Genomic DNA, 26,256 nt, shown 5'->3' with positions numbered 1-26,256 from the left:
ACACTAATTCTTAGTTTGCAGGCAGCACAATAACATGGTTACTTAGGGCTCTTTTTATAGTGTATAAACCATGTATTGCACTTTAAAAAGTAACTTTTTAAAAAGTATTTTAAAAAGTAATTTTGACTTGTTAAAACCATTTGATGGAATTAGAAGATGGCATATTTTCTAAAAAAAAAAAAAGAAAGAAAGAAAGAAATGTGGCCACAAATCTCATGCCACAAAGCCAGCACAGTCCATGGTCACTGCTGAATTGCAGGTACTTGTCTTTGCCCTTGGTTTCTTGGGGAGATGGCAGTGCCAAGGATTGATGGTACCTGGCTGGGGTCTGAATGATATTAAGCAGAAGTAGTTAAATTAGGAAAGGGGAAGAAGTTTGCCTGGGAGTGAGGGGGGCAGATACATGAGCAGACAAAAGCCATAGTGGGGAGGAGGACAGAGGGAGGGAGTTGTCTATACAGGAATTCACAGGTTTAAGCCACCATGAATTCCCAATGCGGCACGAAGTTGTGCATCAAAATGAAAAAAATAACGTATAATACATTAGCAGAAACCAGGGAAGTACAGTGTTATGACCCTCATAGAAATCATCATCCAGATAGTCCAAATTACATTTTCTGTGTGGGTGGGTGACATATTCTAAATGTATCTCTTCCTTTGCTGGAAGGGGCAGGTCAGACCAGCATAATTGATGGTTTTCTTGCTGAGACAGATGAAAATGTATAATCATCACAGTTCTATTTAAGCTCTGAGAAAGGTCTGGCAAGTTAAATCACACTGTAGTTTTAAATAAATTACTTTCTTCTGAAAGAGCTCTGTGGAAAGTAGAGAAATTATCGTCACTATTACTTCAACTGTATGTTGTTTTAATTTCAGGGCATTGCATGAACACAAAATGAATAGTGTAGAGCTGCTTGGGTGTTTTTATTTGGCTCTGAATTGCTGGGTATAGCATCTCTTCATCATACCTACCTGAATTGAGCTATTTTGGACTAAATTCTTCTTGCGTATAAACATTTGTTAAATCAGCTCTGACCTCGCAGAGCAGAGTGGGCACCATTTAAAACATTATATGGCAGCCCCAACAATCAAAGCCTTCTAATAAGAAGCAAGTGGTGAGAACCCTTAACCAGGGATAACTGTATGAGGGCTGTCCCTGGCCTCAGAGAGTTCAAACCTACATTTTCTTCATCACCAAAGAGGTCTCCCATCATCAGACTCCAGGGCACAAAAGGTTGGTAAACCCCAATTTTCTGTGAGGAAGCAGGACCCCTGTGCAACAAGGAATACCAAATGTGGGGACAGAAAGAAAGAAAGCGAGAAGGGAGCTAACTTGCTTCTTGCCTGGGAGCAGAGCAGAGCCAGAGTCTCCTTGCCTCCTCTTCCCCATGTGAGTGTGCAAACCACAGGGCTGCAGCAAGGCTCCATGTGCATCTGCACAGCTCTTAGGATCCCAAGTGCACAGTGGAGTAGTTCCAACAGAGAGGGGAGAGTGTGCCCAGTGATCCATTGGGAACGGCACCCTCGATCTCCAAAAATCTTTTGATCCACAATTGCCAAATATGTGACATACAAAAGTTCTTACAGCCCCTCCAACTACTAGGGAAAGACCTGCAGCTATAAAAGCTTGCGTTTCTTTGTCAGCTTTCTGAGATGCTGGATAATTAAGCAGAATCCACCACAGTGCTCTGAAGCTCATCACTGCCTCCAGGAAGCATTTTTGGGTTCTTTCATATATGAAAGAAAACAGGTGAGCATTCACTCATCTTTTTTAATAGCAGCAGTGATGAGGTCTGCAATATTTTTAAATTCCTGGATGCATATATTCTATTTCAGACCTCTCCAAGAATAAAGTCTAGCATGCAAATAAGCTCACCCTCGCAAAATAGCACCTTGGATCTTGCTTTTTGTGACCTGGTCTGGGATACCTACAGAGCAATCTCAGCCTCTGAAATGAAATACAGTTACCAATTTGAATTTTCTGTCTCAGCAGAACTCATTACCTCAATTTTTAAAATAAACAGCCATTTACATTTTTTTTAATGTACAGACTTTCAGAGCAACACAGTGCACTGAGGGTACATAATTTCTTTCCTCTAATAAGAAAGGAGGTGAAACTAAATTGTGTGTGACAAGTGTTAGCCATATTACCTAGTGTGCACCAAAAGGAACTTTCTTGTACTGCCAAGCAAGGTTCAATACCATAGGGACAGAGTATGAGCATGAAAAAAAGAAAGGGTTAAACAATTTAAAAAAAAAAAAAAACAAACAAACAAAAGAGAAATCTAAAATGTTTTCTTCTAGAAGATGATGATCAGCTCTTGTTTATCCAAACCAGTTTACTCACACCTACACCAAGCCCACTTGATTTTCTCATAAAGGGCACATATTTAACTCAACCCACAGCACTTAGAGATCATGCTGTTAACCCCATGCCACTTGCTCAGACAGCTTTCAAACAAAGTCCACTTCTGTTTTTTTTTATGGTGCCAGTGCTTCTGTGATATTAGAACCCCTTGAGAAAGAGAACAATAACACACACTATTATGGTACAAAGAGAGTATACAAATTAATTTCTGTGGCACAGGAGATTACAGGAGATAAACTGCTTACTTCTGCAGAGGCAAAGCACATGGTACCAGCAAAGAATTTCAGTTTGCACGTGGAATGGACAGCAGTGCCTGACACCAAAAATCAAGGACTTAAAACCTACACTTCCATCAGAAAATGCAATAGTTTGTCATATAGTGAGAATTTATGTGGCTCTAAACCATCTGTTTGTTTTTAGTATGTAGCAGCTCTCTCAGATCTTTGTAAAAGTCAAGTTGCTAATAAAAGGTCAGTATAAAAATCTTACTTTATATGCAGAAAGAATAGTTTGCTAACTCTGTCTCTTCACTAATACTCAAGATTTTTCAAGTATTTGTGGTAGGAGAAAAGTAACCAACATGAAATAGAACTTTCATTTTAAAAGGTAAAATAGGATCTGCACTGGGAAACAGCAAAGGAGATGCTTCTTACTACATTTGTACTTAGCTGGGATTTAAGCACATGTTAATGTAATGCATACATTTAACTACTGTCCTGGCATAAGGATAACTTCTGATGTGACAGTCTGAAGGATATAGATGGGAAAATGTACTCTGATAAACAGAGATCCAGCATACGGTTTAAGAGATTTAATAGTGAATAGTCACTAGTTACCAGTTCTGACTGGGACTGCAAATACTGCATGAATAGAAATCTAATTAGGACAAATCTCAGCAAAACTCATGCTCCAAACTAACCCAAAGTAGAAACATTTGGTTTTGTTTTAATGGGACCTATTCATTTTGTAAAGGAACAAAGGAAGAACATCTTTGTGTTTATTAGCAAAGTATTATTCTTGATCTATAGATAAAACAACCCCAAGCTGGCCAGCGGATCCACAGAGACTAAAAAGCCTGTCATATGCATGGACTGGAGCCCTGCTTTGCCTTTCCTTCCAAAAGAAACAACCCCCCCCCATGTTTTATTCCAGGCTGTTGTTCCCTTTACCAGTCTGAAGTAGTGCATGCCATGCTAGTGCACAGTATAGGAGATCTCACACAGTTTAAATCAGGTGACTCCCTAGGCCCCACATACAATGAATGCACACAGACTTCCCACAACAGAAAGCTTGGAGCTTCTATGCCTGTTACTTAACAGTCGGCAATGTAAATCCTCCTGCACATTTGCCCATGTGACAGCCCAAGGTCTAAAGGCCAGGACCCCCCTTGGAGTATTGTCATGCCTATGCACTTCTTCCTGATATACCAGTGCCTAATATAGTGGCAAAAATAAGTTTCTTTACTATTACAATTTATTTCCATCAGGATACTAGTATTAACTGCACCAGCAAAAGTACAGAGTCCACAATAAGATGCTTTTCTGTGTAGCTATGACAACAAATCTTCTAAGTAAATCTAACAGCCTTGACTAAATGCTTCTTTTAGCTCTCTTATTGATAAGCATCTGTTATTGCAGGCTAACGGGTCTGCTGAACTCATTTGCCCCTTACAGGCTTTACACATTAAATCCAATTAGATTTTTTGGCCTCTTTCTGCAATAAATTCATAATATTTTATGAAAAAAGCCCACTTGCTGTTGCCTTGAAAAGCAAATGCCCACCAGCAGACCACGTAGAGATTGCAGTTGCAGCCAAGCCTAGGGTAGTGCCACCCAGGAGGACTGGGATAGCTCCTGGGGCAGCAGACTAACTGTGACAGCAGAATATTACCACATAACTGCTCTTGCTGCTATGGCTTGTACAGCCCCAGGTCACCCCAACTGCACAACCCATCATTTTTCAGAAAGACACAGTTACCATTTTGAACCACGTTCCATGCCTCCAGGATTCAGTTCAGTGTCTTCTGAGCAACCCCTGTTGCTTTCAGGTTTAGCAACCTTAGCAGGAGGACTGTTTTAGATCACCAAGGAAAGACATAATGCTATTGGGAAGCGATACTGTTAGTATGTCCTGGCATTTGAAGTTCTCTGACTGGAGCAGAGAAGCAAAAATCAGAGGTGCATCTGCTCCATGTAAAAAGGGTTATAAATTATATAGATCTAGAACTGGATGAACTCAGTTTAATCTAGCATACTATTTTAGTCATCCTTGCCTTAGAAGCACATGGCTTGCTTGAAAAAGAAGAATAATTAAAGTAAAAAAATGTGGAAACATTTTAAATGAAGATAGGGGATTTTTTTTTTGGTTTCTCTCCTGTGTCTGCCTTGTTAGTCTAAATTTCTTTCTGGGACAACCAAAGCCCTGCTTCTGAGTACATGAATTGCTATGTGAAATCTGCCTCTGCCTTTTTTCCAGGAGGCAGATATGTTGCTTCTCCTGATAATTTGCAGCTCTAACATTCCGTGTGTTTTCTTTCTTGATAGCAAGCTAGTTTTTATTTTAGTATAAATCTTTCCATTTGTAAGCATGTAATAAGTTTCTTTGAAAATCAGTTTTATTTTGATTCTCAAGCTTTTCCCTGTACAACACAAAAATATTTTCTCCCTTTCAAACTTTTTACTCTGATTTGTCAAGCATTATGTAGTACTTTAATGACTGTGATTAATTATGAGTGCCCAACGTAGGATTCCCTCAACAATCACCAAATAACAGCAAAAGCAGCAGGTGATGCTCAGGAGGAGCTGAGAGGAGGAGTTACCTCTGATAAGTATGCAGTCTTGTAGCCTGGCCAAGAGCTTCAGGGATGGCAGGGGTCATGAACCACTTATGCAGACCCAGAAAAAAATGTTTCCCAGATGTTCTGACAGAGTCCTCTTAATCTCAGGTGCTCACGTACATGCACATGGACACACATCCTCAGAAAAGGGAAGAAATCAGTAATTTGGCTCAGAAAAGATGGAACCATTGCAAAATACTTTACGCAACATCCTTCAGGAGTGAATGGACTTATTTATGTTCCTCATATCTAAATGGGATTACATGGTGAGGTTTGATGTGTAGACAATAAGATTCTGTGATTATGTCTTGAAGAGTAGTGAACAGACTTGAGTAGCCCTCAGAGCATGTCTGTGCCCATCATGCTCTCTCCTGACACTGGCTTCAGAAATAAGTACATGAATGAAATCTTGGTTTCCTGAGGAAAAAAGGCAAATTTTGGACAGAAGTAAAAAAAACAGTCCATGGGAGTGCCACAGCTGAAGCACCATCTCCTCTGGGGATATCAGTTGTTCTACAGCATGAGAAGAGGATGCAGCATGTGAGGACTGTGAAAGATCAAAAAAGCACAGTCCCTCTTTCCCCACCGTTCCAGAGTCATCTGTGATACTTCTGAACACAGCCTGATGAGCTCTTCTTTTCCTTTTCAGTGCTTCTTAGTGACGCACCCAGATTTTGCTTTACTCACCATGAAGGCCACAGCCATTGCAACCTTCTTTGGTAAGTAGGTTGATTGCTGCAATGAGGAGTTTACGGGTTTGTCCTGGCTGAGTAGTGGCTGCTGACTTATTCTCTTCCTTTTGGACTCCACAGCTGATGAAGTTCCCAGTGGCAGGTGTAAGCCTTGGCACAGCTTTTCAGAAATGGGCCACCCAACTTCTTGATTTTGGCATAGAAAAAATATTAATCACTAGAGATCTCTAAATTCACGACCAGTTGCATGCAGACCATAGCAGATGGCACAACTGGGCCTGAAAAATGTCTGTAATGTAAAGATTCCCTCTAAAGAAAATCAGCCGTTTCTTCCATAAGGACAGCCTTTCAGAATTCTCTCAGTTCTTGCTCCTTCCATGAACAAGATGGTATCAAAATGTTATAATGTGTTTTAGTTTCTTTCCCCTAGCAGTCAGACAGGATCTCACTTTTTGGGAACAAGTAGAGAATCTAGAATTTGCAATTCATCTTACATGAAGACTCTAGTTGTGATATTCCCAGGCAATATTCCTTCTGGCTGTTATCCTCAAGTCTGTCAGGACAGTAGTTCTCAGTTCAAACTCATAGCAATGTATGTAGTTCTTCTACATAAATTACCAAATTACTTTCTCCACATTTTATTATGCTCTAACATTCCAAGTAGTTGAGACTTTTCACTTTATTTTCCACTGGTTCATTCCTTTTTTTATTTAACTACACTTTTACCTTGGTTACACAACTGCATCAGTGATAAAAGGCCCAAATACTGCATCTGTACACTGTCACTTCAGACACCGTGGGACTGCTTTTTCTTTTGAGCAAGTTTAGGAGTGATTAAGTCTACAAATTCTCTGCAATCAGTCTAGGGGGAGAAGAGCATAAAAGAAAGAAAAGACTTCTGTTGCATATTCTAGTAAGATTAGCTTAACAAATGATAAGAGGATCAGCCGACACCTCATAGAGGGTTTTAATTCCCTCTGAAAGTTCAGAGAAGGGAAAGGTGAATAGAAAAGTCAAGATACTTGTAATGAAGTTATTAATTACTCATAATACAGTTCTTATAAAATAAGCACACAGAGAATGAAGAGGTTTTCTATGTCATCACTTAGCAAGTAAACCTAACAAGGTAAGCTACTATTGTGATGCATGTTTTAACACAATAGCATATGTCTCTTTTACTATTACACTTTTCAAACCATAATTCTGCTTACTGAAGAAAATGAGTGCCCTTGCGGGGACAGGATACTGGGACATGCCACATTAGAACCTCAAATGGTGTGTTACGCTTCCCAGTATTCCCTACCTGCTACCAGCAGTGAGTGAAATGCCACAATGCACAATTACAGGATTTCCCAGTTGCTTTATATGCAAATCATGTTGTTTCACTAATGTCTCTATCACAGCAATTGCAAAGAGTTTCCACTGCTTGTGGAAATACTGGGACTTTTTGTGGTTTTCTGGACCACATGGACTCAATGGATCTTTAGACAGTGAGTTCCACGGGTGAGAATACTCCCATTTCAGTTTTTCAAACTGTTGATTCAAATTTGAGAAATCTCATGCATGGGAGCTTGTGGTGACTGACGTTGATATCCTCCTTTTTCCTGATACTATGTTTTCTTTGTTCTAGGTGTGTTTCTTACATGTACATATACAGCTAAGGAAGCCACAAAGAAGCCAAAAAAACCTAAGCTATGTAAGTGGTCCCTGTAGAACTCTTGGCTGCTTTACAGCATGCATGTCTGATACATAAAACAAGTGCAAAGTGAGGTTATATTCTGGTAACTTTTCACAATTTTCTGGAGTCAATGGGAGTATATGTTAGCTAGCAGATTCTTTTATTAAAAACAAATCACTAAGTAAAGTGTGTGCTACTTAATATATGTAAAGGGAAAATTTTGTACTTCACTACTAAAATGTATCTTCAGAGTCATTAAGTACCACAGAAGGATCCAAGCAAGCACTAAGGTTTTCACAGAGAGAGACAGAGAAATATGTGAAATGAACCAGCTGTAACACAAAGCATATGTAGCTGATTAGAGTGAGACAAGTGGTGCATATCTATGCACCAGGATGTATAATTTTCAGCTATACTGCTATAGGAGCATTTCTGTCCACAGATTATTTTGCTCATGTAGCTGACAAACAAGCCTGCTGTGAGGCTGTAAACTCACACTTAAACCCCTTGTTCAAAGCAAATTGCACCCAGTAAATAGTTTTAAAAATCAAGGGCAAGATAATGGGCTCTGACTGCAGCACGGAGCTACATGAGCACAGCAGGAGGCTTGGGAAGCATCCCTACCCCTCCTTCCCACGTGTTAACCACAGCCTGGGTGACAGCCTCCTCTCCCTCTCCAGTAAAGCATCATAACAGAAATTCCTTCGGAGAAGCAAACACTGAAGGTCAGAAACATCCGCAGGCTTCTTCATTCCATCCTTAGTTACTGCTACATCCCTTGGTATAGGAGTTATTATGCATTATGTTGAAGATGCAGAACACACAGAAGCCTTGTATCCCAAACCCATTGATATGAAGGCATAAGAGGAAGCCGTTCCTGGCACTCAGTTACTCATTGTTTCATGATAAGATCAATCAGCTATGGAAACATTCAATCTGACTTTACCAAGATTTTGCACTCACAGATGTACCCCAGATTGATTGCGACGTCAAGGCAGGGAAGATAATCAATCCAGAATTCATTGCAAAATGCCCTCCTGGATGTCAAGATGTAAAATACCGTGTTTATGGCACAGACATTTATGCTTCCTTTTCCAGCATCTGCAATGCTGCAATTCACAGGTGAGTCAGTTGAAATGAGCAAGGCACTCAGAAAAACACATCATTTCAGTGTAGAGAGCTTTTGACTTTTCAAACCCTTTACAGTTCCCACTGCCTTCTAGGTTTGATTGCAGGGTGCTGTTCTAGTACGAAACCTGAGAGAAAGACCATGTATGATATAATGGATTGATTCTTACAAAGTGCTGTCAATCCTGTATTCCTGACGAAATCAGTTGTTTGAAAAAGTTTCTCAGCCTTTGGAGAAGTGTCTTGAGATTCGCAGATTTCTCATTCATGCATAGCAAATTACTATTGTACTATTATTATTCAAGTGGAAGACAGGGATGGAGCTGCTGCTACTAATAAAGCTTAAGAAAAAAACAGGCATATCACCAGTGATGAATACACATAACTTTCATTCTTCTGGGATTGATTTGGTTCTCCAGGTTTGAATTTAACTGTCCTTGACATCAAAGGCTGAGTAATGTGCTTTCCCGCCACATAAAAGGCCACTAGACAAGGAAATGTATAATACAAATTTTATAGCACAAATTTTGCTGAGTTTATTATCCATGCAAAAATGTGCATAAAATTTTAATGGAGAACAACTGCACAATCAAAACACCGTAATTGGAGGCAGGATAGAGAGCAGGACATATTCAGCTGAAAACGCAGTGAGAACTTGTAGAGCCTGATTGACAACTTGACTTCATTCAGAGCTATTTGAGCTATTGCCGAGCTTCCAGTTCTGTGAAATTGCTGGGATCTCGAGTAAAGTTGCATAGTTAAAGCTTTGGGACTTTACACCTTGCCTCTGTATTGTGCAGGTCTCAGGCTGAGGTGCCTGTGTACATAGGGCTGCCACCTCCTGGCTGCAGCTCTGCCTGCACAGCCACTTGCTGGGGAGATGACTACCAGGCTTTCAGAGACAAATTCTTCCCTCAGATACTAGTGCATGATGGAAATTCTCTCTGTGTGCAGAACGAGCCCCAAAGGGAATTATAAACTACTGGTAGCAACTGCAATTTCCCTGTAGTTCAAATGCTGGCTGTCTGTATCATTGCAGTGAAGGTTTCAGTTTTTCTCATTTGCCAGCTGGATTTGGCTTTGTTAGCTTATATGTTGCATTTCCACAGACAGTGAATTTCTTTTCCATACATTTGTTTTAACTGCAGCTTCTTGCAATCATCAGAGAAAGCTACAGCTCCAACACATTCTTCAACACTGTTTGCTGCCCATTACTTATTTTTCTGCACAGTCATTACTGCCAGGCCTACCACACCTCTACAGTCACAGTCACTTCCAGGTTTACTTGCTGTTCCAGTGATGCCAGAGCAGGTTTTATTCACCAGAGGTTTTCTATTCATCTTGAGATACATTACATCATATGACAAACACCATTTGATGTACACAGCACATGGAGCCTGTCAGGTTTTCTACAGCTTCCAGCAATATTGTGTCCAATTTACTCCAGGCTGAGGTCAGAACCAGGCTTATTCTTTTTCAAATAATACATTCTGAAATTCAAAGAAAACATATTCTATCACATGGCTGGCCTAAAATCTCCTCTGAGTACTTCTCCCTGTATCTTCAGTCATTTAATCAAACTCACAGGAATTTTAACGAAGGCAGTAGTTTTTTCTTGTGTGCAACTAGGTCAAACTTAAACACAGGACCAGTAAACCAGTGGGAAGAGCAAACAGATCCTGACAGTACTTTATAACAAACTGCCCTTCTCTGAGCAGAAGAAGCACAGATATTTCTTAGTAGCAGACTTAGTAGTAGCATGACAGCTCCAGTACTGCCCCTGGTTTAAAGGTAAAAGCAAATGTTTCACAGCTCTTGCATTGCAGACTAGTTTCCAGGGTTTTCGCGGAATTTCTGCCTTCAGACAGCATGTTGCCTCCTTGCAGTGGTATAATTGACAACACAGGCGGGAAGATCCTTGTCCAGAAAGTTGCTGGCCACTCTGCTTACCGCGGGAGCTTCTCCAACGGGGTCCGGTCCTTGTCGCTGCCGCGCTGGAGGGAGTCCTTCCTCGTGTCAGGTACCATTCTGAGGTGGAGCACTGGAGCCCCCTGCCCTTCCCACCTGCTCCCCACTGCCTGATAGCTGGGCAGCAATGGGTAGAGACAGAAGCAGCCTCTCCTTTTAAAGACCTGGTTAGTCACTACAGGCCCACCCCACCCAGCTTTAGCATGAATAATGCATTTGAGACACTTTTTGTTCTGGGCTTCCTATGTAGCCCACAAAGGACATACACCCTGCCAGCAGTGTGCTCAGCTCAGCGTGGGTATGAGCCCACTGCAGAAGGTGACAGGTGTTTTGGATTGAGTCTCTAAAGGCACCTTAACTGGGGCTATTGATGCACAAGATCTGAGCTTTGGTACTCGCTGTGAGGTCTTCCTGTTGCTCTCCACCCTGGCAAGCAGTGCTGTTGTGGGAACTAAAGGGTCTTTTGGCTATATAAAGCATCCTCAGCCTGCACCTGAGTTTGCATCTCCTGAAGCAACTTCTGACCTCTGTCAAGCAAGCTCAAGCCACATATAGCCATACTGTATGTATGCAAACCCTATATTAAACAATTTGAATGGTGGATCCCAAGTGTGTCAGGAATTCTCTCCACTCTGTTAGCCAAATAGTTTTGATATCTACTCAGTGCAAGGAAATCTATCTTAATTTAATGATCATTCCTTTTTTCTCCCCATAGTATATGTAGGAGCTCACTTGCATTCACTGACAAAATTCACAGATTAGGGCTTTTTTGTAAATTAGATCCCCTTTACATCAGCTTCAGATTATTTTACACCTACTTGCACTCATTCTACCTGTGTGAAAGGTCTGCTTGACATTGCTTTACATATCATTTCTAAATCTAACTCCTTCATGCATCCATACAGTGGGTCTGTTCTTGCTGGTCTGAACTTTTGGAGGTTTAAGATAGGTATTGATTATTTTACATTGAGATTTTATATTTATATCAATATTTATTTTTATATATAAATTTATATTGTATCTTTATATTAAGATTGATGTTAGTTAAATACATCATTCCTCGAAAAATTAACAGCTCAAATAACTGAACAGGCTTTAAAAACAAAGAAATGTTCTTTTCGTATGAAAATTTGTAGACAGCAAAGGAGGTCTCAGAAACTAACCAAAACAAACTGTCACCTTAATTTTGCATTCATGTATTTGGATGCACCTTTTTACAGTAGTCTGCCATGGGTACACCACATTATGAGAGGGATTTATTTTGGATGAGAAGGAATTTCCTGGAATAGCTGAATTGCTATTTGCACTTGTTGCAGTTTTTTCCCCCAACAAACAGCACATTGTAATTCTGGTACATAAATGGGAAATAGTTTGTTTGGGTTTTTTTACATCAGCAGCTGCTCAGTTGTTATCCTATAAAACTGTAGGAATTCTTCCATAAAATTGTAGGAATTTTTGATTTATGGTAATAAACCTTTTTTCTTATTTAATGAGACACTGTAAAAGAAGATAAAAGAGAAAGTTACAAGCACATGTAAAAGGAGATGATGAGAAATCTGGATATGTGTAGGCATGATGAGATTTGTCCCTAATGCACTTACTTTTATGCATACTGAGAGCTCTCAGTGATGTCAGTGGAACTCTTAGTTTATAAACTAGCTGCAATGTAAATCTAACATATCATACAACATGTTATATCATATTTCATATATGCATAGGAATGCATATATGCATAGGAAGAAAACTCACTGAAAATGTGGGAAATTTAGAGAAATTTAGAAGACTAAAACCCAGGAAGGCTGTGCTATTATCTCAGCAGCCTGAGGCTGAATGCATACAAATTGCATTCTCCGAAAGTGATGAGTTGGGGTTAGTTGTTTTACAATTATGAGTCATAAAAAGATAGAACTGCATAAAGCATTGCTGAATAAAAATACAAAGTCACCCAAGGCATTAATTTCAGAACAGCTTTATAGCATGAACTGAGTCCCCTATTCTCCAGCTGAATTTCCTTTTGGCAGATCAGACCTATATGCAATACTCCACCCTGGAAATGTGCCAACAGTTTATTCATAGTTACGATATTGTCACTGAGTTTGTGATGTTTAAATTGTGAATGAGCATCCACACAAAGGAGCACAGAAGAGGAATTCTTAGGGGACTCAGGCAATGAAATGGCATGATTTAGGGGCAGTGGAGAAGAAGGTCTGCCCTCTGGGATTAAAGCAGCCAGCACACCAGGAGGTATGCAAATGCCCTGGTATTCACTTTCAAGCACTGAAATGACTTGGCTCTCAGTTAAACGACTCCATTCAGTTTCGTAGGAGTTTTGCAGCTATTGGGTTAAAAAAATAAAGTCCTAAACTTCTGAGTTTGCTAGTCAAATGTAAGTGTGAGAGGATGAGCAGGAACCACACCATTCTGTTCAGCGCAATTCATCTCTGGACTAATCACCAAGGATGACAACTGACATACTTGCAGCGCCATATGTACCTCCTTAAAGAATCCACCAAGGGAATAAAGGAAAGATCACCATGACTCAGATTTTGCAGGAGGTAGAAGTAGTTTTCACTTGAGGTGGTCCAGATACATAACACAGCACACCATCTTGTAGAGACAGTCCCCAGGGTCCAGAAGACCTACATCCTACATTCACGTCTAGAGGCCAAAGCAGTCTTCCCTCCACTGGGTTTCTCTACAACACTTTTCACTCAGTGACATATGTGAATATAAAAACTGTCCCAAGAGATGGAATTGCATAGCCACATGTACCAATAGAGACGGCATCTGCTGTTGCACTAAAAAGATTTGGAGTTTAAAGCTTAACTGGGAAACATACCTCATTGTTTTAAGACAGGACCCTCATTTTAGACCTAAATATAGGTACCATATGTTCCCACACAGAAGCACAGCCTTCTCTCACTGTTATTACTGCAAAAGGCTGTTGCCAGAAATGGTATCTCACAGAAGTGAGGTCGGAGAAGAATGCTATGTGCATGATGAAACGAATCCCACATCAAACATGCTTTCTATGTCAAGCACTGGAAAAGGCTGCCTAGGGAAGCTGTGGGTTTAAGTAGAAGTTATACAGATGTCCTTCAGGAATGATCCCTGTCTGTTTAATATCATCTGAGAGCAAAGGAATGAACTTACTGACCTCTTCATTTTCCCCCCAGGACTCTGTTTTCACACTTTCTAACTTCTTTCTATGATGCTAGATTTAGGCATTGGTATTATAGTGGTATGGTTTTGAGATTCTGCCATCAGATGAAACAAATCTTCATGAAAATGAGTTAGGTAGTAAAGAAGAGAGGTCTAATTCTGAACACCTGTGTTAGATCAGAATTTTTTTGCAAGAAAACGTAGAATATTTTGTGATGCCTTCTAATATTTTTTTTTGTAGAGGGTAAGCCAAGAAAAGGTGTGACATATCCATCAACTCTTGAATATTCTTCTTCAAAAAGTACTGCTGTTAAATCAGGCAAGTAAATGTGACTTACTTTCCCTTACATCCATTCACAACTATCTCTCATAGCTTCTCAGTTGTGTAATACGAAGATATAATTATTCAGAGTCAGAAGTTCATGTAACCATTAGTATCTCATCCGAATCAGTCATGGTATTTTTTTATGTTAAGCATATGGAAATCATCCCAGACAATTTCTATTTTTTGGTCATACCATGCTTCACAGACTTCCGTTTCCAAGTAGTTTCCCCCTTGCTTTAGATCTATTACTGAATACGACATTGTACTGGTTAAATGAAAGCATTTGAGGTTACACATGTTGGCTTTTTCCTAGTGTTATTCATGTTAACTCTTGGGATATTCAGTGCTGAGAGTATAACAACAAACAGTAATATAATACTAATGACACAGATGGTAAGGCACAGCAGCTTAACTAAGGAATCGTTTTAGTCAGCGTCCTATTCTGTAAGACTCAGTTTAAATAATTTAGTTGTTTTCAGAGGTCTTCTATCAAGTCTCACACTGGTTGGTCACTGATATTCAAGAGCATGTGGCTTGCCTCTGTCACTGAAATGACACTTGTTTGGGCTCCCTGTAACAACTGCGTAAGGTTCATACTCCCCCTTGGGGGTGCGAATGAAAACAAAATTCATGTCCCATACTGCTACACACTTCCCTAACACAGCCCTTTTGCTGATTGCTGAGCCTGAGCTTTCCTGAGTGTATCCACTGTGAGCTGGGTTACAACGAATTGTGCTGTATCTTCTCCAGGAACTTGTCAGCATTCATCCAAGGCCACACAGAGGTTACTTGGAGACCTGCTCTTCTCCTGTACATTATTGTTTGGTCCTTGGAAGCAAAGTACAGAGCTCTTTTCATATAGAATCATGGAATCATTATGGTTGGAAAAGACCTCTGAGATCATCAAGTCCAAACATTAACCCAGCAGTGCCAAGTCCATCAATAACCATGTCCTTAAGTGCCACATCTACATGTCTTTCAAATATCTCCAGGGATGGTGACTCCATTTTTCCCTGGACAGCCTATACCAAAGATTGACAAAATGTGAAGAAATTCTTTCTAATATCCAATCTAAATCTCCCTTGGAGCAATTTCAGGCCATTTCCCCACCACCTCACTACAATGTCCTTTCAAATACTTGTAGAGAGCCATTAGGTACCCTTTGAACCTCCTTTTCTTCAGGCTAAAACACCTCAATTCCCTGAGCTGTTCCCCATAAGACTTGTGCCCTAGATCTTTCACCAACTTCACTGCCCTTCATCTTTAAGTTTTCACTTGAACAAAGGCAAATTTAAATCTGAATGCTTTCTAGTTGTTCAGACTGAATATACATCACTCAATTAATTCTATGCCTCTCATTTGTAAAACCTTTGCATTTACAATAGAATAGGTATAGATTTATATATCTCTTGGCCAAGTACACAGAAATTAGTTGACCCAAATACTGTGCACTGCTAGAAGGGAGGAAATATGTTAGAAATTTTGGCTTTTTCTGATAAATGTTTACTAGAATTGCAACACATCATTCCCAAATGTAGCCACACTTGAAATAACCAGCCCAAGTTCTCACAGCAGACAAGAGACAATTACAGAATATGCTGAGTTGGAAGAGACCTACAAGGATTATTGAGTCCAACTTGTGGTCCTGCACAGGGCTATCCCCATGAGTCACACCATTGTCCAAATACTTCTTGAACTCTGTCAGGCTTGGTGCTGTGACCATTTCCCTGGGGAGTCTGTTCCCTGGGGAGTCTGCACCCTCTGGGTGCAGAACCTTTTTCTAATATCCAACCTAAACCTCCCCTGACACAACTTCAGGCCATTCCCTCGGGTCCTGTCGCTGGTCGCCACAAAGAAGAGATCAGTGTCTGCCCCTCTTCTTCCCCTCGCAAGGAAGTTGTCGACTGCAATGAGGTCTCACCTCAGTCTCCTCTTCTCCAGGCTGAACAGACCAAGTGACCTCAGCCGCTTCCCACACGGCTTCCCCTCAAGGCCCTCCACCATCTTCACTGCCCCCCTTTGGATGCTCTCTAAGAGCTTAATATCTTTCTTACACTGTGGTGCCCAAAGCTGCACACAATATTCAAGGTGAGGCTGCCCCAGTGCAGAGCAGAGCGGGACAATCCCCTCCCCTGACCGGCTAGAGATGCTTTGCCTGATGCCCCCGAGGACACAGTTGGCCCTCCTGGCTGCCAGGGCACTGCTGACTCATATTCAACTTGGCATCAACCAGGACATTCAGTCCCTTTCCAGAGCACTGCTTTCCAGCATCTCATTCCCCAGTCTCTATTTACATCCAGGGTTGCCCCACCCCAGGTGCAGAATTCGGCACTTTGCCTTCTTGAACTTCATATGGTTGGTGATTGCCCAGCCCTCTAATTTGTCGAGGTTTCTCTGCAGGGCCTCCCTGCCTTTCAGGGAGTCAACAGCTCCTCCAAGTTTCGTGTCATCTGCAAGCTTGCTTAGCATCCCCTCCAGTCCTGCATCCAAGTCATTTATGAAACACAGTCAGGACTGAGCTCAGCAGGCTGTAAGCAGTGATGTCTTACACTAGTGCTAAACCCCACATAATCAGTGTATAAATGGGGTGCATCATCAAGTCACTATTCAATGGCACAAACAAAATATTAGGAGCCTGTTCCTGCAGCAAACCAAAGACACAAGCCTTCACTTTGTTCTTGAATCAGTGTGAATGAAAATGCTAGGATCCTAGCAACAAAGACTGTGCATTCACAAAGAGAAAACTCAGGATTGTCAAAGGAGCAAACAACTGTTATGTTATACCCAACACCAGAGGATGTCACTACCTGGCTTTGCCCAGCCCTGTCCCACAGGTAACAAAGAAATCTGATGGTCACAACCCATCTTCCCCAAATCCCACTTGGTCCTGCCACCTTGGCCCAGCCATCTCAGACGCTCTTTGTTAGAAACAGCCTGTTTTAAAGATAAAAATCTCTGTAATATGGTGCCAGGGCCATCTTGTGCTAGAGGATTTCCTACTTATTTTTTACCTTAAAAAGAGAAAATTTTTTATTCTAATTTATATTACAGAGACCACACTGTTCACTTTGATACTTAAATCCATTATCTGTAGAAAGTAAAGGCAGTCCTTCGAGTATTACACTCACTAGCTGTCAGATTGGCAAAAAATCCTACTTCCCACCTGATCAGCTGTCAGAGACGCAGTTTTGGTCCTCACCCCAGGGACACCAGAGATTCACAGTGCCTGATGTTTCTTTAAATGCTGCTGGTGGTTACAGTGCTTCTCAAATGCTGGGCACAGGAAGAAAAACGTTCCCAAAATTGCAACTCTTCACAGCTGGTAAAAACAATTAAAATGTGCTGTTTAGAAAAAAAGTAGTACAAATTTTTAGGAAACTATTAACACAGGAGTAAATTGTCTAATAGTTCAGTGCTGCCAAAAGAGCTAGAGAAGAAAAAAAAAAATCCTGAAGATCAAAACCCTGCAGTACTCAGTCAGACATTAAAGTAGAAGCAGATTATTTAGCAAGGTTGCGGTAAAAAAACCATAATGAGTGTTTCAAGTACTTTGATGATAAAAAGAAAAGAACCAAAAAATCTCCCTCTTCCTTCTCAGACAGTACATGGTATTCAGAATTTGGCTGCATAATGATCTCAAAATGTCAGTCAAGAAAGAAATACATCTGAAAATTAATTAGTGGTTGAAATACTGCACATTAGCTGGTATTCCCCAAACATCCCCCACACACCATGACTATGATTCTTGGGACATGCTGCTACTCAGAGGGAAAAATCAACATGATGCATTAATCTTATGAGCATTGGCTTATTAGTGGTAAAACCCCATATTTCTTGCTTACTTCAGAAATGCTTCTGACACTGGCAGGAGCTTTTGGGCAGTAAAAATGTCTGATTTTGGCATAAAAGATATGGGGTGACTACTCTCTAGAGGCATCCAGTTATCATTTTTTCTCACTGGGTGATAAAGCTCTGGTTAGACTGACTGATGAACCTATTGGCATGTGATGAGTTGTCTTCTTTTGGGGACTGATAATCTCTAAATAGGAGACTTAAAATTATTTACTTCCAGAGCTGCCTTTTCTAACATGCTCAATTTTGCTTCAGAGCCTAAAAAGCCAGAGCAAGACCCAAAAGGTATGAAGAGTGCGGATACTACTAACACATCAGAAAAAGCATCAGAACAAGGTAAGGGTTGGGGATCTCAGTGCTCTTCTATAGTATCCATCCCAGCCTAATCTGCCTGCAGATGCTTATAGGAGGCAGTTTCACACTGATTAGGTGTACAGCTTTACCTCACACATCCAACCTCCTCTCTACAGTCCCTTCCCACCAAATCAATCCCATTATGTGAGTACCTGCAATGGTGCTTGAAAGACATTTGCCAATTCAGAGAAGAGGGTACCCTCAGATTTTAATTTCTGCCTGTGCTTTGGGCAAGTTCAGCTGTTGTGAACTTCAAAAGCTTGCATTATGGCTCTTGGCAACCTTCTATGCAGGGCACATGCCCTGTAAACCCTTCAAAGATACTGTGAGAGAGATGGGCATCCTGCCCACAGGAGCACTGGGAACAGCTAGCCCTCGAGAGCCCTCCTCTTGTGCTAAAGGATCCCTCACAAACCCAGCCAACATGCACCAAGGCAACAGCTTTTCTCTGCTCTTACTATGCTGCTTCCTCGGGGATTTCTGCTAATACTGTTAGTTCCCAACTTCCCTGCTCCTCACAGATTGGGGTATAAAGCTGGCTGATGTGCCTGTTCCCAGCTCCAGCAGCATCAGATCACAGGGGAAGACTCACTGTGCCCTCTGTCTTCTTTCTTTTAGTACAGCTTCATGGAGCGCAGCACTGTTCAGCCCAAAAGGAGCCATTCATGCTGATTTTTTTCAGCTGAGCTGTTTTGTTTTTCTTCTGAGCCCTCTTTCAGCATTATCCCATAAAAACTGTCTGAGATCTGAGTTTTTCACTGCCTAGCATTAGGTGGTAATTAATCCACCAGACAGTTTCACAACGATGCCTTCCAAAAGGAGAACATCCAGAAATAGCAATAAAATACAAGCTTGTGTTGTGCAGCAGCGAAAAAAGTGCACACCATTCCTTTTCAGTGTAGACTGTGTGTTAGGCCATCCCCAGGGCTATGGGCAGGAAAGAGAGAAACAAGACTGAGGTTAACATGGAATGTATTTTAGGGTAAGCTTTTGTAGACAGATGGAGAAGATAACAGTAAAGGATTTTTTTTGAGACAATGACTTCAAAGAACTCAAGCATGTTGACTATTTTTTGTAAGGATATTTAGGATGCAAGTTTTGCAACTAGAATGGTCCTTGTTCTCACAATAGCTGATACATTTTAAAAGTAGTAGCAACTGTGAGAAGAGTCAAATTTAGATGAGATTGGTACCTCCCAGGTGGTGCTCTCTCCCACTCCCCTCAGCCAAAGTCCTAACACTCCCTCTCTTTGCTCAGACCCACTCTCCAAATCACCATTACCAAAAATATTTCAATCCTGGACTGCATATTTTATTCTGACCTATGACACAGATTGGCCATCTTTTACTACCAGATGCCATTTAATTTTCATTTATATGCACTAAGTGCTTAATTACACTGAGAAAAGATAATAGCAAAACAGAAACTGCAACTGGCTGATTGAACCATTTCATAGGTCTGAGATGTCTCTGCGGTTGATAAGTGTCCCTGGCCAAAGTAGAAAAGTGTAGAGGGAACATTAAGACTGCAACAGGCTGTTGTCAGCACCCTCTGAGAGAAGTGTAGGGGTGTCATGCAGGCACCTGTACCATGAAGCACCACACAGCAATGAAGGCACTAATGGCTCCACAGTTGAGGATGCTTGTAGGCAGCCTGAGGAGAATGCCATTTTCTGGGTTGCTTTTAAACCATGAGTGCTGTTGATGATGCTTCCATGCATGACAGACATCCAGCTACAGTGACCATGTCAATGTTCTCACAGGGGATGCAATCCGCAAAGAGTATCAGACGTCTCCAGTGCCAACACCAGCCACACAAATGGCCACCACAACCCCAACACCAACGACCACAACGACAGATCCTTCCACCACAGTGCCACAGCCAACCACAACACCTGCAACAACCAGAACTACAGCAGCTGCAGCCAAGACTAGACCTGGACTGCATAGGGTCAGAGATATGGGTCAGTGGCGTGGATGTTTGCATTGCTTTCCTCCCAAATGACAGCTCTCCTAAAATTTAAGGAACAAGACATACAGCTGGATATATCATGATTTAGTGGATCACAAATTCAATAATTCAATGTAGAAATATTAGGACTGGAAAAAATATTTAATTCCAGCAGATGGGCTGGAGTTAGAATTGTGCCTTTGAGACACGTACAAATTTAGTGCATCTCACATAAATACAAACATGCAGATTTTCTGAGGTGAGAGTTCATCCATAGTAAAATTTATGCCTAGTCTTTATCTTTACTTATAATGTACTGACATATAAACTAATTTGTGTGGGAGTAAGCTCTTCATCCCCAAATGCTGTGATGATTTTCAGGTATGTGAGGCTTTTCAACAAATAGTTCTTTCATTCACATGTCTAGACTGAGAGCTCAATACATAGGTCAAGACTTGTTTTAGAATTAATTTTGTGATAACTTTCAATAAATGAAAGTTGTAATAAATTTTTTGTAACAGCTTTTGAATTTTAAAGATTAAAACACTGTGAAGGAGTTCTCATATGATTTTTGCACACCTCGTTTTCCTTAATCTTTCCTTCCCCATATATTATTATTCATTAACATTGCAGGTTTTCCTCTAATAGCTGAAAATTATAATCTCTTATTTTTAGGTTCTAGCAGTGTCCACCCAGCATATGCATCTGTGGTAGCTGCAGCATCAAGTAAGTATGGTGAAGTAAGTATGCCACAAGGCATGCAGCGCAGTGTATTTTAAGGCAGCAATGATTCAATAACCTTTCAAGCCTCAGCAAACTCAATGACTGAATCCAAGTCTGGATTTAAACTGAAAACCAGATGCTTGGCCTGAATGTCAGAGATGCTAATCACCCACAGTTCTCAGGGAGCTTCTCTAGTCAATATCTGTGCATTTCAGCCTTGGCAAAAAGCTGGGTTTCGTAACACTTGAGACAAAGATTGTGCTGTTTGAATCATATCACATTTCCTATTACTTCCTTCTGTCATATCTCTCTAAGGGAGACTTGATTTAGTTGTTAAGTACACGATGCAGAGGGCTGCATAACCATCTAAACTTAAGGCTGAGAGCTCTGAAATGCTGACATACACTAAACCAATGCTTTTTCAAAAAACTTAGGCTGTGGTTCTGAGCTTGGCATAAATGTGATGTTATTCCTGGCATGCCACTTGTTATTGACAACAGAGCAGCGGCTGCTCAGAGCTCCGCATCTCAATCCAGGAGCCTGCTCCCATTCCAGCCCACAGCCTGCAAAGCAAGTATTTAGAGGTGTTTTCCCATACACTGTGTAATTGCTCAGCTGTGCAGTCAAGTAAAGGAGAATATTTTCAACTGTTTGCAAGTTTCTGAGCATGGGGATATGATTGCTTTTGAGTGAAAAGGGAGCTGGGCCATCATTAGATTTTATGCTCCATAGCCATTTCTGAGTGCTTGCAGCTCAGCTCTGCTCTCGCACACAAAACTGCAGTTATCTTTGCTGCCAAGTAATTCAGAGCCAAGAACGTGGCAGGGAAGGTATCTTTTGGGTAATTTAGGTCTGGAGGAAAAGCATCATTGAGTCAAATTTAGTTGTAAATGTAGAGTAAGGGCAGGAGGGGTTACAAGACAAATGTACAGGTAGGTATGTGTATGGCAGGATTTACATAAGTGACAAAACAATTCAAAGGGGTTTAAATTCAGTGGGAATCTGCATCATTCAGTGCCTAATGTGCCTGTAAACCTAGTTCTGAATGTTGCTTTCTTTTCTATTACCTATTCCCGCAGGCTGAGCACAGAAGAGGCCATTACTGGTTTTACTAGCAATTAGAAAACCTTGTTTGAGATTCCCCAGTCAGTGAGAGATGCATGTTGGGAGTAAAGTTTTGGCAATATTGAAATCAGTGGGAAGGTTGTATTTGTCTTTAATAAGACCAATCATTTAGTCAAAAAAATGAAAAAAACCCCACCAACAACCTCAAAACAAACAAATAAGCACTCCCATTTTCCAAGCCTTTCAATGGTCATATAATTATAATTTGGATCCATCTTTCTTCACTTCTTTACTGAAGTCTAAACATACATTTACTACCAAAAGATTAAAGTGATCAGACTTAGGGACAGTTCTATTGTGAGCTGCTATTATTCAGGCCAGAGTTTCTGATGATGCCATTGATCTTAATCAGAGTTTGGCTTGACCAAACAGAATCAAATGTTCTCCTGTCCATCTTGGCTCACAGGGACTCACAGATCTACCTCTCACCATGCACTGTTAGTTTGCCTGCAAAACACACCTCAAAAGTAAAGAGCCATGAAAGAGCACAGTCAGAACGAACATGGCTGTGTTAGCTCTGGTGTTACCACTTCCAGCCACCGGTACTGGCAGAAGTTCATAGGGGCAAACAAAAGCAGGACTTACAGATTAGAGCATTAGAGCAGGGGCAAAAGTCCTACCTAGTTCTGGCTGTTCTTGTTATTTCCCCTTTATCTTCTGTTTGTTAAAGAAACAGGAAAAATATCAGAGACTCTGCTCCATTGCAGAACCCCTGTTTTAAAGACTTGATGTGGCAAAACTGCTAAATGAAAAACTAGTTTAATTTTCAACCCAGTTTTTGGGATTTGCCTGGTGACTGTCCATCACCAGTTTGTTACAGACTTCTCCTAGTCCTGTCTCAGCCTTCAGCTTGCACCGAGCTCTGCTTAACGAATGCACATTCACATGGCACAGCCTCACTGGCATCTCAGATTCGAACAAAGAACAAGCTTTTGAGACCATGGAAGTGCAATTCCAACCTTTCCTCCTCTACCACGACTGTGTTTGCCCCAGTCAAAAACAGCATGGCAGAAACCAGCTTACCAGTGGTAACGTGCCTTTGGGTAGTACAGCAAAAGGGAACAGCCTCAAGGCACAGCACAGTCAAAAGGAGCATAGAGAGAAATCCATGTTGCTAACATGGTTGGGTTAATTAATTTAAAAAGCGGCATAAAATACTTGGATACTGAGCCAATCTCTTTCTTACCCCCTTGTACTCTGTTTCTACTGACCTTGTAAAGAGTGTTGTGACAAATGTGAAACAAGGTAAGCTCTGAGGCTCAGAGTTAATTTTCTACCACGACTTTGGCACATACTGATCTCCTGTGGAAAGCATGCCCTGCACAATCCCATACAACACTGACTACTGCACACACAGACTTTTCCAAGCTACAGTTTGACCAGGCCTGGTCTTGCTGTGGTCACTCTGAAGCCTTACAAGCTTACAGAGTTTAAAAGCCTTGCCAGTTTTGGCAGATGAGCCTATTATTTCCTTAAACAAGATCTCTTTGGCATCTGGAGTTTACACGGTCTCTCAGGACAGCTCCTAGAAATCCCATCAAAGGGCTTCTAGTGGCCTGGAAGGTTCAAGTTTAGGTCAAAGGCAAGCTATTTGCTGTCACCTAATTTTGCAATATCAAGTTCCCAAGGAGCAGCAATTCCTGTTTTCTGAGACAACCCTTCAAAATGGTCTCATTGATGACATCTTATTGACAAAATAATCTTGTGGGCCCCTGTCCAGTGTTCATAGGAGTCAGTTAGAAAATTCCCACTGATTTTATCCAGCTTTGGAATTAATCTTTCTGGGAAAACTAATGAATAAAGGCTTGTTAAAGGATAAGTTTGTTAACAAGCTTCTTAAGAATAATTAATGAAATGAAAGGCATGATTAAAGACATGGTTTTCATCTGCAAATGCTTTGAGCCTTTAGTATTTTTGAACAATGTGAATTTAATAACCTAACCCAATCACCTTTAAAAAAGCCTTCTGTGTAAAGACATTTCAGACACACAAATTCTCACATATTATGTTTCATTGTCTCATTATTTACCGTCTGCCTGCTTGCTCTCTGCAGAAAGGGTAGTAAATGGTCTGGGGGGGGTTGGGTTTGGGGTTAAAACCTTCCTCACACAACCAGTACAAACGGATGGTTCTGAAATAGAAATACATATAGATAGCCAGTGTGGACGAGAAAGAAAGTTATAAGGGAAAACAAACCACAGAAGTAACTTCAAATCTTTTAAATGCAGACCAGAGACCCATATAAGTAATAATCACAACTGAAGGGAACCTTAATTAGGCTAATCTGTATGACAAACCGAGCAAAGCAATCTTTTATTTAAGCAGGCTCAAATGATACAGTTAACATCTGAGAAAGTCTATTGATGAAAACTTCATATATGAAGCATTAACTCTGACAGCTAAAAAATGAGACTAAGTGAAAAAGCCAGGTAGCAGTATCCTGAACCAAACATGGTATAAACCACAATTTTCCATTTTGCTGTCTACTTAGGACAGGTTCAGGCTGCACAAGGAAGAGGACAGAATACAGGTATGTCAGAGATTTGTATTGCTAGAATACTAGAAAATGTTGTGTTTAAGTTCCATGTGCTAACCAATACAATATTTTCAAAGCATTCAGGGGTACTTCCACCTCTACAAGTAACAGGAATATTGTACGACACAATACAGGTAAAGGCATTACAATCTTCCTCTATTATTCTCCCTGTAGATACTTCCACAACTCACCATATTAATAGCAGGATGTAGTGACAGCCTATATTACACTGGTCATTGCGTGACACTAGTGTAACCTGTAGGGAAAAAAGTAAACTGAATTAATAAAACTTAGAATTGTTCTTAACATAGTATTCTAAAACTATTTATAGAGGTCTTTTATAATATTTGCTGTCGCAAAATGAGGGAGGAACTTCGTGTCTGTGTAAGTTTGTGGGATGAAGACCTGATCCTGAGAGGAGACTTGTTTTCAGGCCCTAAACATGATCAGCATCCCAGGACCCACTACCACTTGTTCCAGTGCACCAGCTAATACCTGCACTGTGCAGCACCTACTAACATTGAAACTTTACTGCTTTTGCCAACCTCCTTCAGCTTTTAAGTTCTTTTTTTTTTTAGATTCATAGTTTCCATCTTCCTTTTCATTTGGTTTGAAAATGTGCAGAAAGGCAATTTGGGATCACTGCATCCCTTGTGATCATGCTTCTCTCTCCTTGCCCACTGGCATCTAACTTCTCACCTCTTTGTCGGATCACCCAGGTATTCAGCGCCAAGAGCCTGTTGCCACCTTCCAGAGGGCTGCCGGCTCTCCAGCCCACCTAGGTGAGCAAACTGCTAGCAGCAGATTTTCCACTCTCTTTCATAGTTTTAGCAACCCCAAATTACCCCTTGTACTGCAGATTGTTTTCCTGTATCCTGGAGGAGGACCAGGGCAAGACTCATGCACTGAATGCCAACTAGCAGCTTCCTGAATGCAAAAGGCAAAGGAAAGCTCGGTGAGCTGCTCTTCCAGGCTGTGGGAATCAGCATCTACAAAGTGTTTGCAATTTTCCCTATTTGTTAGTCAAAACAAGAAACAAAAGAAACAAAGAAGAAACAAAAAAACCAGCTCTGTGCAGCCTATCAGGTCTTCAATAGAGCTAAATCTTCTGTTCATGTGGTTCCCAAGAACTGTTCTTGTCCTAGTCAGCTGCAAGGGCATTCATCTGCCTGTAACTCAGAGCAAAACATCACTTTTTGAGACAGTTTTTCAGCAGGTTCCAAAACCAAAGAAATTTGGGGGATCTCAGGAATGTGTACACTAATTGTGAAGGTAGAGGTTCCTTTTAATACCGAATGTAGAAACATTACCTGTACTGTTCTTCTTCTCTGGCCACACAACTGATCCTTCAGCAGCAAGCAGCCCTGTCAGCAAGTGGCCAAGGCAAGTGCTGTACCATGGCAGAACTGGCCTCTAGCATGGGCAACCAGACCCACTGAGGAGGGAGAGGCTGCAGCACTTTAAGGTGTCCCTGGGGCCCTGAGGGCTTTAGTGAGATCTGGGAAGCACAGGAGGAGTATTGCAACATTAAAGAGCCAAGTGGTCATTCACACTGAGGC

At 41.0% G+C, this 26,256-nt stretch overlaps 1 protein-coding gene across 1 annotated transcript in view; it reads left to right on the top strand.

The window, feature by feature from the left end:
- VIT (vitrin) overlaps window positions 1-26,256 on the top strand; it is a 48,917-nt gene that overhangs the window by 8,080 nt on the left and 14,581 nt on the right. The window contains exons 2-12 of the mRNA XM_018085392.3: window positions 5,854-5,923; window positions 7,527-7,592; window positions 8,540-8,696; window positions 10,589-10,722; window positions 14,074-14,151; window positions 18,265-18,345; window positions 20,126-20,326; window positions 20,989-21,039; window positions 24,653-24,691; window positions 24,775-24,831; window positions 25,417-25,479. Coding sequence (XP_017940881.1) covers window positions 5,893-5,923; window positions 7,527-7,592; window positions 8,540-8,696; window positions 10,589-10,722; window positions 14,074-14,151; window positions 18,265-18,345; window positions 20,126-20,326; window positions 20,989-21,039; window positions 24,653-24,691; window positions 24,775-24,831; window positions 25,417-25,479 — 958 coding nt within the window. The 5' untranslated portion in view covers window positions 5,854-5,892. The remainder of the gene's footprint in view (window positions 1-5,853; window positions 5,924-7,526; window positions 7,593-8,539; window positions 8,697-10,588; window positions 10,723-14,073; window positions 14,152-18,264; window positions 18,346-20,125; window positions 20,327-20,988; window positions 21,040-24,652; window positions 24,692-24,774; window positions 24,832-25,416; window positions 25,480-26,256) is intronic.

Source organism: Manacus vitellinus, unplaced genomic scaffold (genome assembly GCF_001715985.3).
Source record: "Manacus vitellinus isolate BGI_N305 unplaced genomic scaffold, ASM171598v3 scaffold_8_pilon, whole genome shotgun sequence".
Taxonomy (NCBI): domain Eukaryota; kingdom Metazoa; phylum Chordata; class Aves; order Passeriformes; family Pipridae; genus Manacus; species Manacus vitellinus.
The sequence above is the reverse complement of the archived record's forward strand: the minus strand, read 5'-3'. Positions and strand labels throughout refer to the sequence as shown.